This window comes from Sebastes umbrosus, chromosome 19 (genome assembly GCF_015220745.1).
Source record: "Sebastes umbrosus isolate fSebUmb1 chromosome 19, fSebUmb1.pri, whole genome shotgun sequence".
In the NCBI taxonomy this organism is placed as follows: Eukaryota; Metazoa; Chordata; class Actinopteri; order Perciformes; family Sebastidae; genus Sebastes; species Sebastes umbrosus.
This window is the reverse complement of record NC_051287.1, coordinates 203,977-220,649: the sequence shown is the minus strand read 5'-3', so window position 1 is coordinate 220,649 and position 16,673 is coordinate 203,977. Positions and strand designations below refer to the sequence as shown.

Genomic DNA, 16,673 nt, shown 5'->3' with positions numbered 1-16,673 from the left:
CCGTGGTGGACACCGGTGGTCAGGGAAGCCGTCCGACTGAAGAAGGAGGCCTTCCGGGATATGTTATCTCGGAGGTCTCCGGAGGCAGTTGCAGGGTACCGACGGGCCCGAAGAGCAGCAGCCACTGCCGTGGCGGAGGCAAAGCAGCGGGTGTGGGAGGAGTTCGGAGCAGCCATGGAGAAGGACTTTCGGTCGGCACCAAAGTGCTTCTGGAAAACCATCTGGCACCTCAGGAGGGGGAAACGGGGAACCATCCAAGCTGTGTACAGTAAGGATGGAACACTGTTGACCTCAACTGAGGAGGTAATCGGGCGGTGGAAGGAGCACTTTGAGGAACTTCTGAATCCGACCAATACGCCCTCTATGGTAGAGGCAGAGCTGGAAGCTGATGGGGGACCATCATCAATTACCCTGGTGGAAGTCACTGAGGTAGTCAAACAACTCCACAGTGGCAAAGCCCCGGGGGTTGATGAGATCCGCCCAGAAATGCTGAAGGCTCTGGGTGGGGAGGGGCTGTCTTGGATGACACGTCTCTTCAACACCGCGTGGAAGTCGGTGACAGTGCCTAAGGAGTGGCAGACCGGGGTGGTGGTCCCCCTTTTCAAAAAGGGGGACCAGAGAGTGTGTGCCAATTACAGGGGTATCACACTGCTCAGCCTCCCTGGTAAAGTCTACTCCAAGGTGCTGGAAAGGAGGGTTCGGCCGATAGTCGAACCTCAGATCGAAGAGGAACAATGCGGATTCCGTCCTGGCCGTGGAACAACGGACCAGCTCTTCACTCTCACAAGGATCCTGGAGGGGGCCTGGGAGTATGCCCATCCAGTCTACATGTGCTTTGTGGACTTGGAGAAGGCATATGACCGGGTCCCCCGGGAGATACTGTGGGGGGTGCTGCGGGAGTATGGGATGAGGGGGGCACTTCTCAGGGCCATCCAATCCCTGTACGCCCAAAGTGAGAGCTGTGTTCGGATCCTCGGCAGTAAGTCGGACTCGTTTCCGGTGGGGGTTGGCCTACGCCAGGGCTGCGCTTTGTCACCAATCCTGTTCGTGATATTCACGGACAGGATATCGAGGCATAGTCGGGGGGAGGAGGGTTTGCAGTTCGGTGTGCTGAGGATCACATCGCTGCTTTTTGCAGATGATGTGGTCCTGTTGGCATCATCGGTCTGCGACCTCCAGCACTCACTGGATCAGTTCGCAGCCGAGTGTGACGCAGTCGGGATGAGAATCAGCACCTCTAAATCTGAGGCCATGGTTCTCAGCAGGAAACTGGTGGATTGCCTACTCCGGGTAGGGAATGAGTCCTTACCCCAAGTGAAGGAGTTTAAGTATCTCGGGATCTTGTTCGCGAGTGAGGGGACGATGGAACGTGAGATTGGTCGGAGAATCGGAGCAGCGGGGGCGGTATTGCATTCGCTTTACCGCACCGTTGTGACGAAAAGAGAGCTGAGCCGGAAGGCAAAGCTCTCGATCTACCGTTCAATCTTCGTTCCTACTCTCACCTATGGTCATGAGGGTTGGGTCATGACCGAAAGAACGAGGTCGCGGGTGCAAGCGGCCGAAATGGGTTTCCTCAGGAGGGTGGCTGGCGTCTCCCTTAGAGATAGGGTAAGAAGCTCAGTCATCCGTGAGGGACTCGGAGTAGAGTCCTTGCTCCTTTGCGTCGAAAGGAGCCAGTTGAGGTGGTTCGGGCATCTAGCACGGATGCCTCCTGGGCGCCTCCCTTGGGAGGTGTTCCAGGCACGACCAGCTGGGAGGAGACCACGGGGAAGACCCAGGACTAGGTGGAGAGATTATATCTCTACTCTGGCCTGGGAACGCCTCGGGATCCCCCAGTCAGAGCTGGTTAATGTGGCCCGGGAAAGGGAAGTTTGGGGTCCCCTGCTGGAGCTGTTGCCCCCGCGACCCGATCCCGGATAAGCGGTTGAAGATGGATGGATGGGACTATACTATGACTTTTTTTTCATAAAATTATCGACATACTATACTATAACTTTTTTTTCATAAAATTATCGACATACTATACTATAACTTTTTTTTCATAAAATTATCGACATACTATACTATAACTTTTTTTTATAAAATTTGACTGGATGATCAGCCCTGTCCCCAGAATCCAATAAAACAGAATTAAACCAGATTTAAATCTATAGTAGTTATATATATATGTATATATATATATATACAGTATATGTATATATATATATATATATATAATATATACTGTATATATACAGTATATATAATGTATGTAGAGTATTTTTGTTGTAGTATTCTGGAGGGTTGTGGTATAAAGACAGCACCCTGTGGAGAGAAGACGGTGTTTTAATGCCGATCGTCGTGGATCGACTGAACAAACGGAGAGCAGAGCAGCCGAGTAAAAATCAATGAGGTTTATTTGCAGTCACAATGCTCAATGCTTACACTATAGCAGACATCCACACAGGTCACACAGGTCACACAGCTACTCCGTCTATCAGCCCACATTCACATCACGGACCGGACCGGACCGGACCGGTAGAAACTCAGAACACATCCACCTGGTTCCAGATCAGCTAGATGATACAGACAGGAAGCAGTAACATGGTGGAGCTACGCTAGCTGCTAACGGACCCTCTGTTTACACTTAGCTCCACTCTGAGCTCCACATTAAACCAGAGTCCTTCAGAGGAGCCGACGGGTCTACGTCAGTGTTATCTGACCCTAGACCGGGCACCGACCTCGCTGTCTTAGCTCCATCAGTGTTATCTGACCCTAGACCGGGCACCGACCTCGCTGTCTTAGCTCCATCAGTGTTATCTGACCCTAGACCGGGCACCGACCTCGCTGTCTTAGCTCCATCAGTGTTATCTGACCCTAGACCGGGCACCGACCTCGCTGTCTTAGCTCCATCAGTGTTATCTGACCCTAGACCGGGCACCGACCTAGCCGTCTTAGCTCCATCAGTGTTATCTGATCCTAGACCGGGCACCGACCTCGCCGTCTTAGCTCCATCAGTGTTATCTGATCCTAGACCGGGCACCGACCTCTCTGTCTTAGCTCCATCAGTGTTATCTGACCCTAGACCGGGCACCAACCTCGCTGTCTTAGCTCCATCAGTGTTATCTGACCCTAGACCGGGCACCGACCTCGCTGTCTTAGCTCCATCAGTGTTATCTGACCCTAGACCGGGCACCGACCTAGCTGTCTTAGCTCCATCAGTGTTATCTGATCCTAGACCAGGCACCGACCTCGCCGTCTTAGCTCCATCAGTGTTATCTGATCCTAGACCGGGCACCGACCTCTCTGTCTTAGCTCCATCAGTGTTATCTGACCCTAGACCGGGCACCGACCTCGCTGTCTTAGCTCCATCAGTGTTATCTGATCCTAGACCGGGCACCGACCTCGCTGTCTTAGCTCCATCAGTGTTATCTGACCCTAGACCGGGCACCGACCTCGCTGTCTTAGCTCCATCAGTGTTATCTGATCCTAGACCAGGCACCGACCTCGCTGTCTTAGCTCCATCAGTGTTATCTGATTCTAGACCAGGCACCGACCTCGCCGTCTTAGCTCCATCACGGGGTCACAGCACCATGAGACGCCACACACACACACTCACTCACACACACACACTCAAACACACACAACACACACAAAAAGGACTCCGCTGCAGGACCTAAAAGGGGGGCAGTCCCAAAACCTGGTCCGAGGGATCCAGAGTGTAAACAAAATGGTGGAACCTGCACCCGGCCTACCAGAGGGGAAGATGTAGCGGTGACCACGATGTTTACACGTCGATCAGACGACACCGACGGCACGTCACAACGGGAAACTCTGACGGTTTTTAACCTCGTCGTTGAGTCCAGAAAACACGCCGTTCACATCAGACTGCAAACAAAGATGGCCGACACGGCAGCGCCCTAAAAGTGAAGCCAAAATTCGGCTCGCGGTGCTTTCAGGTGGGTACCGCGGCTCCACCCCCCCGATTACTACTGCACAGACTCTGGCTCCAAATGTAGCTCAAGATGGCTGCTCAGGATATTTAGGCTTCACTTCTGTACAGTGGGAGGAAGTGGAGACGCGTCGGCCATCTTTGTATCCAGTCTGAGATCAGGAAGAGCAGCTGGAGCCTCCTCACAACAGCTAAGTTAGCTAGCTAGCTAGCTAGTGTTGGTGATGTGGAACATAGCTAAGTTAGCTAGCTAGCTAGTGTTGGTGACGTGGAACGGAGCTAAGTTAGCTAGCTAGCTAGTGTTGGTGACGTGGAACGGAGCTAAGTTAGCTAGCTAGCTAGTGTTGGTGACGTGGAACATAGCTACGTTAGCTAGCTAGCTAGTGTTGGTGACGTGGAACATAGCTACGTTAGCTAGCTAGCTAGTGTTGGTGACGTGGAACATAGCTAGGTTAGCTAGCTAGCCAATGTTGGTAACGTGGAATGGCACTAAGTTAGCTAGCTAGCTAGTGTTGGTGACGTGGAACATAGCTACGTTAGCTAGCTAGCTAGTGTTGGTGATGGGGAATGGAGCTAAGTTAGCTAGCTAGCTAGTGTTGGTGACGTGGAACATAGCTACGTTAGCTAGCTAGCTAGTGTTGGTGATGGGGAATGGAGCTAAGTTAGCTAGCTAGCTAGTGTTGGTGATGTGGAACAGAGCTAAGTTAGCTAGCTAGCTAGTGTTGGTGATGTGGAATGTAGCTAAGTTAGCTAGCTAGCTAGTGTTGTTGAAGTGGAACGTAGCTAAGTTAGCTAGCTAGCTAGTGTTGGTGACGTGAAACGGAGCTAAGTTAGCTAGCTAGCTAGTGTTGGTGACGTGGATTATAGCTAAGTTAGCTAGCTAGCTAGTGTTGTTGAAGTGGAACGTAGCTAAGTTAGCTAGCTAGCTAGTGTTGGTGACGTGAAACGGAGCTAAGTTAGCTAGCTAGCTAGTGTTGGTGACGTGAAACGGAGCTAAGTTAGCTAGCTAGCTAGTGTTGGTGACGTGGAACGGAGCTATGTTAGCTAGCTAGCTAGTGTTGATGGAGCTATGTTAGCTAGCTAGCTAGTGTTGGTGGAGCTAAGTTAGCTAGCCATGTGGAAGCTTTAAGAGGCTCACGCTGCTCATCATGAGGTGTGAACTGCGTTGTGGTCTCCATGGAGACGGAGGGTTAAAAACAGCAGGTTAACCCTTTACAGTCCGTCTCGGAGCCTGCGGCGGCGGCGGCGGCGAGGGGGCGTGGCTATTTACATCACTTCAACCAGAGACTTGAGTAAAATGTACAACGTGGATGCTCTGACTCTCCTTCCTGTTAGTGTGTGTACCTCTACTTCCTGTCCCCCCCCCCCACGCACACACACAGCTGCACTAACTCACTACACTGTAAAAAGCTCAATCACACCTGTTTGTTTTGTTGTTTTTATTATTTTTCCTCGACTCATCGTTGTGTTTTAAATTCGATCATTATAAACATTGTTCAAAATGTTACGAAAAAAAATGTACACTTGGTTTTTGTGTTTTTCTATACAAGGCAGGCAGAAGCGGATTACTACGTTTACCGGCGTTCGTCCCCTTCCTCCCCCCCTCTGACCCCTGACCTCTGACCCCTGACCTCCTCCCCCAGCCAGACGAGTTAGACCATGGCTTTAAAATAGATCTGTATATATTTATATATGCTTCTATCAAAAAGGAGGCGGAGGCGGAGGAGGAGGCGGAGGAGGAGGAGGAGGGCGGTACGCGGTGGCGGGGGGGCGAGGAGGTGATCCCCAGGCATCCGGGCCCAGGGGGGGAGGGAGGGGGAGGCTGATGCAGGGCGGGGGGGGGAGGCGGGGCCGGAGCGAGGGAGGGCGGAGCTCCGTCTGCAGCTGGATCAGACTCCTCTCTGTGGAATGTCAGCTCATCATGTCGTTGCTGTTGACGCCGTACGTTGAGTTCTTCATGCTGTCGTTCACCTCCCGCCGGAACACCGACAGGTTCTGAGTAAACCTGAGGACAGAGAGAGACAGAGGGACAGACAGAGGGACAGACAGAGGGACAGACAGAGAGAAAGGTAGAGGGACAGACAGAGGGACAGACAGAGAGAAAGGTAGAGGGACAGACAGGTAGAGAGAGACAGAGAGACGGATAGAGGGACAGACAGGTAGAGAGAGACAGAGAGACGGGTAGAGAGACAGACAGAGGGACAGTCAGTTATTCTGATCTGATGTATTGTAGCTGATATTGATCCGTTAACAGATAGATTCTCCAACGTGAGAGAAAAGCCGGCGTTAAAGATCAGAGACACGTCGTCTCTCCGGTGAGTCGGCTACCGCCATCAGCATCCCGCTTCCTTCCTGATGACATCACGAGGAACCGACGCGTAGTCTGTAACGTCTCTCAGCCGAGTCACAACAAGAACTAGAAGTGCACTAGGAGGGCGCAGACCTCCGCCGAGGCAGGTTTCATGTCCGTCGCTCCGGCCTTTCTTTGGACTTATTTTGAACATTTTTTTGTCAATTTTCTGCGTTTTCTTTCACGGACATGTGTCAGACTCTTCTTCTGCATTTTTCCGGACATGTTTTGGACATTTTTTTAAAATATATTTTCCTGTCTTTTCAGACATGTGTTGGACTTTTCTTCTGCCTTTCTTTGGACTTTTTTTGGACATTTGAGACACGTTTGGAAAAACTACATTCAGACTTTGGCAGAGACCACGGTGACCAGTCGGTGACCAGTCGGTGACCAGTTCGCTTTTTTTTAGTCCTAAACTTTAAGATACTCAATTTACTGTCATATCTGACAAAGAAAAACACAAAACAATAAATAGTTGCTGTCTGATTTTCTAATAAATAATAATGTATAATAATAATAATAATAAAGGAGTGTGTGTGTGTGTGTGTGTGTGTGGATATTGGTGAAGTACCTGTCCCGGTTCTTTGTTAGTAGATTTCTCTCTATTCCCTCCATCAGGTTCTCAAAACATAAGTGCATGGCCTGCTGCTTCTCTGGAGGCTGGCTGTTCACGATGCTGTTCCTCAGGTCAGCAAAGTACTGCAACACACACACAATACATTAGAGACACACACCTGTTAGCAACGCACACACCAACACACCCAGAGCGGTCCGAGTTGTGAGGTTCTCACCTTCTCGTTGAGCAGGATGAGGCCTAACAGAGGACGGGACATGGACCACTGGTTCCTACAGTCCTCGAAGATGATGATGTTCAACACCGTGGACAACATCTGGACGACGACAACAACAACAACAACAACAACAACAACATCATCATCATCATCATCATCATCATCATCATCATCATCATCATCAGCCAGTAGTTTAGCGCTAGGTAACCGTCTAGCGAGCTGGTGGGCAGACAGACCTGCTGGATCATCTCCGGGTGCTGCTGCATGATGTGGAGGAAGCGGTCATCCGTGGCCATCGGCGTGGGACGCTTCTTGGTGGAGCGAGACAGCTGCTTGAACAGGTAGGTCACTATGTGGTCCAGGCTGGAGCAGCAGCCGGTGCACACCATCGTATCTGAAACACACACACACACACATGTATGAACAACCAGCACCACGTGCACGCTCCTGACAACACGGACCGGACCTGTGAGGGTTCTTTACCGAGCGCGGTGAGTCCTTCTGATATCGATGACAGGATGTACATGACCACATGAGGCTCCAGACTGGCGATGAAGTTCATGTGGTCCTGAGTCAGAACCTCCAGCAGAGAGTAGAAGGACTGGCTGAGCTTCGGGTAGTCCTGCAGGGAGACCAAGAGGGGTTGGGGAACTGGGTTTAAAACATCTTGAACTGGTTTTAAAACGTCCTGAACTGGTTTTAAAACATCTTGAACTGGTTTTAAAACGTCCTGAACTGGTTTTAAAACATCTTGAACTGGTTTTAAAACGTCCTGAACTGGTTTTAAAACATCTTGAACTGGTTTTAAAACGTCCTGAACTGGTTTTAAAACATCCTGAACTGGTTTTAAAACATCCTGAACTGGTTTTAAAACGTCCTGAACTGGTTTTAAAACATCCTGAACTGTTTTTAAAACATCCTGAACTGGTTTTAAAACATCTTGAACTGGTTTTAAAACGTCCTGAACTGGTTTTAAAACATCTTGAACTGGTTTTAAAACGTCCTGAACTGGTTTTAAAACATCTTGAACTGGTTTTAAAACGTCCTGAACTGGTTTTAAAACATCCTGAACTGGTTTTAAAACATCCTGAACTGGTTTTAAAACATCCTGAACTGGTTTTAAAACGTCCTGAACTGGTTTTAAAACATCCTGAACTGGTTTTAAAACATCCTGAACTGGTTTTAAAACGTCCTGAACTGGTTTTAAAACATCCTGAACTGGTTTTAAAACGTCCTGAACTGGTTTTAGAACGTCCTGAACTGGTTTTAGAACGTCCTGAACTGGTTTTAGAACGTCGTCTCTAACAGGTTTTACAGGTGTGCAGCCTGCAGGATGAATAAGTGAGCTGATGAACCTATCAGTAAGTCACTGTGAGGGATGAACTGATGGATGAACTGATGGATGAACCTACCAGTAAGTCACTGTGAGGGATGGACAGCAGCAGTTTGATGAAGGTCTGTAAGGCGTTGTCCAGAGCGTCGTCGCCGTACAGTCGGAAGACCCCGAAGTTGACGTAGTTTCCGCTGAGCACCGCCTTCAGCATGGCGAAGCACACGCTGACCCCCTTCAGCTTCACGCCGTACACCTGGTCCTTAGGGACCTCCCCCAGCGTCAGGATACGGTTCCCTACAGGACGGAGACAACAACAGGAGGAGGAGGATGTCCTCGTTATGGACTCATCTGGATACGACTGGTCTTACTGACTGTTTGGTGACGTCTTTGGATAACAACTCAACCAGTTCACATCCTGGAGAGAATCAATCAGCCAATCAGACGACTGCTTTCAGCTCAACATGCTTTAAAAGCTTTAAATACTTTCAGGCCTTTCAGGCCTTTATGGATCATATCAACAGTTTCATTTAAAAATATATCACAAACCTTATAACACATGAATATAAAGGAGGGATGCACCGATACCACTTTATTCAGACCGAGTACAAGTACTTACATTTGGGTACTCGCCGATACCGAGTACCGAAACGAGTACCGATACGAGTACGGATACGAGTACCGAAACGAGTACCGATACAAGTACCGAAACGAGTACCGAAACGAGTACGGATACGAGTACGGATACGATTACCGATACGAGTACCAGTACGAGTACCGAAACGAGTACTGAAACGAGTACCAGTACGAGTACGGATACGAGTCAGATACGAGTACCAGTACGAGTACCGAAACGAGTACCAGTACGAGTACGGATACGAGTCAGATACGAGTACCAGTACGAGTACCGAAACGAGTACCAGTACGAGTACCGATACGAGTACCGAAACGAGTACCGATACAATTACCGATACGAGTACCGCTACGAGTTCCGATACAATTACCGATACGAGTTCCGATACAATTACCGATATGAGTACCGAAATGAGTACCGATTAAATTACCGATATGAGTACCGATACGAGTACCGAAACGAGTACCGATTAAATTACCGATACGAGTACCGATACGAGTACCGAAACGAGTACCGAAACGAGTACCGATTAAATTACTGATATGAGTACTGATACGAGTACCGATACGAGTACCGAAACGAGTACCGATTAAATTACCGATACGAGTACCGATACGAGTACCGAAATGAGTACCGATACGAGTACCGATACGAGTACCGAAACGAGTACTGAAACGAGTACTGAAACGAGTACCGATTAAATTACCGATACGAGTACCGATACGAGTACCGATACGAGTACCGATACGAGTACGGGGCGATATATATATACATATGATTGTTGGATGTCCCAAACATTACAGATGTTGGTCATTAATCTGAAACTGATTTAAGGATCTGTAGTTAAAATGTTTTGTGTTTATTTATCAGATTTTTGTCTGTAAGTTATTGATACTCAGCATCAGTCGAGCTCTAATCAGTCCATGTGATTATTATTATATATATCTTAGTATATTTAATTTGGACCCCTCTGGGCCTCCGTACGTCAGCAGCTCAGTGTTTCTACAGTACCGTAGGTCGTGATCATCTTGCTGGTTTCTCTGAACAGCAGGATGCCGTTGGGCGACGACACGTCGAACTGTAGCCTCTGAGATCTACCAGGAAACAGAGAGGTTGGTTATCAATAATCAGTAATCAGTCTCAGGGAAGTAGTGATGTATGACGCTGATTCTCATCATATGGGAATCGTCATTAGCTCCATCAGGAAGGTCATGTTCTCAGGTAGGTTTGTTGTTTTACTATAAAACTACAGTAATCTTATCACCAGGTTTACAGTAACTCTACCGGCCCGGTTCTGATGAGTCGTACCTGTTGTGAACCAGCTCAGCCATGAGTTTGAGGACCGGCGTGGTGCATGCTGGGTCGTGGTACCAGAGCTCGATGGCTCGCTGCAGGATGGGCATGTAGGCTGGATATCTGCAGGTCAGCGTTAAGGACGGTTACTGATCAATAATTAATTATTAATAATAATAATAGGTCTGATGACGGACTGCTGTCTGAGGTCACATGACCGCGTCTGTAAGGATACATCCAGTCAAACAGCATCATGAAGCTCGTCTTGGCGTTGAAGGCGAACGCGATGCCTCGCAGGTCTCGGACCAGACCCACCAGAGTCCTCTACAGGAAACAAGAGAAGGAGAAGAAGAAGAAGAAGAAGAAGAAGAAGAACACGGTCAGAACCAGAACGGTGTGCGACTATAGGTAATAGATTTATATATAAGATATAGAGCTTTGAAAGGGTTTTGTTTATGCTGAATGTGTGTTTGCTTCATCAGATCCTGGCAGCAGCAGGTAAACAGCAGCAGGTTAATAGCAGCAGGTTAATGGCAGCAGGTTAACGGCAGCAGGTTAACGGCAGCAGGTAAACAGCAGCAGGTAAACAGCAGCAGGTTAATAGCAGCAGGTTAATGGCAGCAGGTTAACGGCAGCAGGTAAACAGCAGCAGGTAAACAGCAGCAGGTTAATAGCAGCAGGTTAACGGCAGCAGGTAAACAGCAGCAGGTAAACAGCAGCAGGTAAACAGCAGCAGGTAAACAGCAACAGGTAAACAGCAGCAGGTTAATAGCAGCAGGTTAACGGCAGCAGGTAAACAGCAGCAGGTAAACAGCAGCAGGTAAACAGCAGCAGGTTAATAGCAGCAGGTTAATAGCAGCAGGTAAACAGCAGCAGGTAAACAGCAGCAGGTTAACGGCAGCAGGTTAACGGCAGCAGGTTAACGGCAGCAGGTAAACGGCAGCAGGTTAACGGCAGCAGGTAAACGGCAGCCGGTTAATAGCAGCAGGTAAACGGCAGCAGGTTAACGGCAGCAGGTTAACGGCAGCAGGTTAACGGCAGCAGGTTAACGGCAGCAGGTAAACGGCAGCCGGTTAACGGCAGCAGGTTAACGGCAGCAGGTTAACGGCAGCAGGTAAACGGCAGCAGGTTAACGGCAGCAGGTAAACGGCAGCAGGTAAACGGCAGCCGGTTAACGGCAGCCGGTTAACGGCAGCCGGTTAACGGCAGCAGGTAAACGGCAGCCGGTTAACGGCAGCAGGTAAACGGCAGCCGGTTAACGGCAGCAGGTTAACGGCAGCAGGTTAACGGCAGCAGGTTAACGGCAGCAGGTAAACAGCAGCCGGTTAACGGCAGCCGGTTAATGGCAGCAGGTTAACGGCAGCAGGTAAACAGCAGCAGGTAAACAGCAGCAGGTAAACAGCAGCCGGTTAATGGCAGCAGGTTAACGGCAGCAGGTTAACAGCAGCAGGTTAACAGTGTCAGTAAACAGTTAAACAGGTAAACAGAGAGTGAGTTTCTAACCTTGGCCTCCTGCTCGTTGAAGGTGTTCGTACTCAACATCTGAGCCACAGTTTCAAACGCTGCCGTCAGAGGAAGCATGAACTGTTCAAACTGGTCCTCGTCTTCACCTACACACCAGCACACACAGGACGCTCCGTTAATAGACGTCTTGTTGACTTCGCAGCAGATCAAAAATATCAACATTTGAACCCTTTTTACCCAGGTCCACCATCAGCAGGCGTATCAACCTATTTAAATGATCTCTCTGTATGAATAAAGGTTGAATGTGTATTTACCCAGGTCCACCATCAGCAGACGTCCCAGTGCCGTGTAGAAGGTGGTCCGACAGCGCATGTCGCTCAGATTGGACTGGTTGTTCACGCCCAGGAAGGAGAAGTGCTCGCTCTGACATGGCAGCAGAAACACAGGACATGTTAATCACATGATCTACAACACGGACCATCACATGACCCATAATATATACTCTCTATATATAACTATAACTATATAATATATACTCACTGTGTGGTTATTCAACATGAACTGGACCGCGCTGAGCTTCACCAGCTTCCTCACACTGCTGTACGTACACCAACAGGAAGTCAAGGAGACAACGGACACATCCAGGAACTCATTAAAGTCCCAACAACACATCCTCCATCCTGCTGACACTGTTAGTTCACCAACTGATAACTAATTAAACCATCAACTCATCGTTCTAGTTATTATTCAGCTTCTGATTTCAGCTCCATCTGTTGCTTCTCTCTGGTTTATATTGTGGCGTTTTGCCGGTAAGATACGCTGTCGTCTTTTGAAGTGATTTTTTCCTTCGGACGCTCACAAGCAGGCGGAGAGAAAAGATATAATCACCGATCCTGCTTTTTATTTTGATGGTGGAAATCAGAAGCTAATTTCACCCCTAAAATATATAAACATATATGAGTATAGAGAGGTCATTAATATACAGTAAGTGGAGCATAGAGAGGTCATTAATATACAGTAAGTGGAGTATAGAGAGGTCATTGATATACAGTAAGTGGAGCATAGAGAGGTCAATGATATACACTAAGTGGAGTATAGAGAGGTCATTAATATACAGTAAGTGGAGCATAGAGAGGTCAATGATATACAGTAAGTGGAGCATAGAGAGGTCATTAATATACAGTAAGTGGAGCATAGAGAGGTCATTGATATACAGTAAGTGGAGTATAGAGAGGTCATTAATATACAGTAAGTGGAGCATAGAGAGGTCATTAATATACAGTAAGTGGAGTATAGAGAGGTCATTAATATACAGTAAGTGGAGCATAGAGAGGTCAATGATATACAGTAAGTGGAGTATAGAGAGGTCATTAATATACAGTAAGTGGAGTATAGAGAGGTCAATGATATACAGTAAGTGGAGTATAGAGAGGTCAATGATATACAGTAAGTGGAGTATAGAGAGGTCAATGATATACAGTAAGTGGAGTATAGAGAGGTCATTAATATACAGTAAGTGGAGTATAGAGAGGTCAATGATATACAGTAAGTGGAGTATAGAGAGGTCAATGATATACAGTAAGTGGAGTATAGAGAGGTCAATGATATACAGTAAGTGGAGTATAGAGAGGTCATTGATATACAGTAAGTGGAGCATAGAGAGGTCATTAATATACAGTAAGTGGAGTATAGAGAGGTCATTAATATACAGTAAGTGGAGTATAGAGAGGTCATTAATATACAGTAAGTGGAGCATAGAGAGGTCATTAATATACAGTAAGTGGAGTATAGAGAGGTCAATGATATACAGTAAGTGGAGTATAGAGAGGTCATTGATATACAGTAAGTGGAGTATAGAGAGGTCAATGATATACAGTAAGTGGAGTATAGAGAGGTCATTGATATACAGTAAGTGGAGTATAGAGAGGTCATTGATATACAGTAAGTGGAGTATAGAGAGGTCATTAATATACAGTAAGTGGAGCATAGAGAGGTCATTGATATACAGTAAGTGGAGTATAGAGAGGTCATTGATATACAGTAAGTGGAGCATAGAGAGGTCATTAATGAAGGATATCCTAAAGAGAGGTCGTTCAGTAGTTGGAGTGTCTTGGAGGTGATTGGTTCACACTGGCCCCAGTACTTCAAGTTTGTGATGCTGAAACAGAGAAAAGATTGATCACAATGACCTGAACGTAGACTTCCTGTTCACATTAAATATAAATATCTGGTATATAAACACACATCAGATTGAATGATTAGTGTTACTCACATTTTCCCTATAAAGACACTGAGTACCATCGTCTCGTCATTCAACCCCAGAACTTCTGATAGTCGGCGATAAAGCTGAACAAAACAAACACACATCTTTTAATTAATACACTTTGACATTTTTAATTAAAAATAATAATCAGTTCCATGTTGTGTCATCTATTATTCCATTACGTTTCCTGATGTTTTAGGTTTTTGCCGTGGTATCGTTCAGTGTATCGGTAATATAGATATTTAGGCATCGTATCGAAGTCAGAATTTCGGTATTGTGACGGCTCTAAATCTTTACGTCAGTATCGGCTGAAGTTACACGTCATCGAGTCTCCTGCTGCAGAAAGACTCGTTAACACTGATGTAACGGACCATTCACCGCCTGATTCCATGGATTGTGATTTATAAGTATTGTGATTCTATATTGTGATTTATAGTGATTGTTGTTAACTTGTTGACCTCTAGACCATGAAGGGAACAACATGAATCAGACACTTCTAGAGACTTTAACTTCTATAAACCTCTAAATGAATCCAGTAGAATGTGTTCAGCATGTATGTAGTCAGAGACGTCCTGAAGTCAAATATATCAGGATCATTGGCAGGAATTATTGATTACATTTATTATCCAGCAACCCAGAAATCAAAGAATAAAGACATTTCCCTCACAGATTAGTGGTATTTATCTTTTTAATTTATAATGTTTTATACTTCTGCTGAATATAATCCATCAATCTGGTTTCCATAGATGTATTTAGTATCTACAGTTCCCTTTGTTAACACCTTATTTTGAAAAGCGGACTTAGTCCCACGTGTCTACTTCCTGTAACTTCTCCAAGGTGGTCTCTAGCTCTCCCGTCAGCTCCGTTCTCTTTATCCATCCATGGTCAGCTCCATCGGGGCCGTTTCAATGCAGAGAACATAAATGTCAGTATCTGGGTGCTCTACAGTCGTAGCGTCGGCCCGTTTGACCACGGAGACGAGAGCGACGGCCGGCTCCACCGTAACGTTACCGCCGTATGAAGACGTTTCCTGCTAACTTTTTCTGACTTTTATTCAGACATTTATTCGGACATATTTCGGCCTTTTTTTTTTTGGACATTTATTGGGCCATATTTCGGACATGCTTTGGACATATTTTGGCCTTTTTCAAATTTTCTTTTTGACATATTTTGGCTTTTTTTCTGACATTTTTCAGCCTTTGTTCGGACTTATTTCAGACATATTTTGTCCTTCTTTAGAAGTTAGCATGCGGGCGGCTGGTTAGCTCAGTCGGTAGAGCGAGCGCCCATGTAAATGCCAAAGCTCAGTCCTAGCAGCGGTGGACCCGGGTTCGAATCCGGCCTGTGGTCCTTTCCGCATGTCACTTCTCTCTCTCCCCCTTTCCAACACTCTATCCACTGTCCTATCAATAAAATGCTTAAAAATCACCCCAAAAAATAACTTTAAAAAAAAAAAAGAAGTTAGCATGCAGCTTTAGCTCTGCTCTGTCTAGCTCTGCTTTCCCTGTCAATGTGTGAAACCCAAAGTGTTTCCATCCTTTACTGGATGTGTAGTGTTTACCACGCTGGATTTAACATGGGAGGGTGTAGGTCGTATCCACGACGACCCTCCAACGGTTTACACTCTCTGAGGTTTGTTTTGGTTGACGGATACGCAACGGATATGACGTCACGTTACTCAGACTACCACAATAAAAGATATGACGTCACGTTACTCAGACTACCACAATAAAAGATATGACGTCACGTTACTCAGACTACCACAATAAAAGATATGACGTCACGTTACTCAGACTACCACAATAAAAGATATGACGTCACGTTACTCAGACTACCACAATAAAAGCGGTAACTTCCTTCTACCTCCACATAGACTCAGATGAAGCAGATATATCCATTCTGGTATTAAAACATCTGTTTAGAAATCATTAAATATAAATCGTGATATATAGGTGACTTGTTCCCCCCCCCTACTAGCAGCTAGAGCTGTACACAGAGAAACAGAGTTATATTTAGGTCACTGGGATGTCTGCTGGTCTGATCTACGTCTACTGAACCACTAACACCAAACCAGACCAACTACAGCCTCTACGTTACACCACTTATCTGGGACGTCTCTGTCCTGAACAAAGAGAACACACTCCATCAGTCAGCAGGAAGCTCTGCTGGACCTCACACCGTTATACCAACAACACAACAGAACAACAGCAGCAGCAGCACACTGACACTGAGACTGAGAGGATCTATAGAAGCTGCTGCAGTCAGCAGAGCAGACGGACAAAAGAGCTGCTCACCCACCAACCTAACCCCCCCACCGACCCCTTAACAGGATACAGGGTTAATCTAACCCAGCATGCTACACACCCTCCACCATACACATGTATACATAGACAACGCAGGATCGTACGTCAACGTGGGCGCTACGGATGCACCGATACCAGTATCGGGCTGAAGCGTCCAATGCGGCGTCTATGTCTATACATCTATGTACAGTATGTCTATGTTTATACATCTATGTACAGTATGTCTATGTCTATACATCTATGTACAGTATGTCTATGTTTATACATCTATGTACAGTATATGTCTATGTTTATACATCTATGTACAATATGTC

The 16,673-nt window shown here is 46.7% G+C and overlaps 1 protein-coding gene across 5 annotated transcripts in view; it reads right to left on the bottom strand.

Moving 5' to 3' along the window:
* Window positions 1-5,355: 5,355 nt before the first annotated feature.
* Window positions 5,356-16,673, bottom strand: part of xpo7 (exportin 7) — a 28,327-nt gene continuing 17,009 nt past the window's right edge. For 2 of the 5 annotated variants that reach the window (XM_037752642.1, XM_037752640.1), the window contains exons 15-28: window positions 14,066-14,139; window positions 13,871-13,951; window positions 12,334-12,397; window positions 12,108-12,216; window positions 11,833-11,939; window positions 10,565-10,653; window positions 10,345-10,452; window positions 10,048-10,130; window positions 8,485-8,699; window positions 7,556-7,694; window positions 7,309-7,466; window positions 7,073-7,171; window positions 6,853-6,983; window positions 5,356-5,936 (exon numbers count right to left, since the gene is read on the bottom strand). In XM_037752642.1, coding sequence (XP_037608570.1) covers window positions 5,843-5,936; window positions 6,853-6,983; window positions 7,073-7,171; window positions 7,309-7,466; window positions 7,556-7,694; window positions 8,485-8,699; window positions 10,048-10,130; window positions 10,345-10,452; window positions 10,565-10,653; window positions 11,833-11,939; window positions 12,108-12,216; window positions 12,334-12,397; window positions 13,871-13,951; window positions 14,066-14,139 — 1,551 coding nt within the window. In that variant the 3' untranslated portion in view covers window positions 5,356-5,842. Of the gene's footprint in view, window positions 5,937-6,852; window positions 6,984-7,072; window positions 7,172-7,308; window positions 7,467-7,555; window positions 7,695-8,431; window positions 8,700-10,047; window positions 10,131-10,344; window positions 10,453-10,564; window positions 10,654-11,832; window positions 11,940-12,107; window positions 12,217-12,333; window positions 12,398-13,870; window positions 13,952-14,065; window positions 14,140-16,673 lie in introns of those variants that run through there. The other 3 variants (XM_037752644.1, XM_037752641.1, XR_005204393.1) reach the window with 2 other exon arrangements.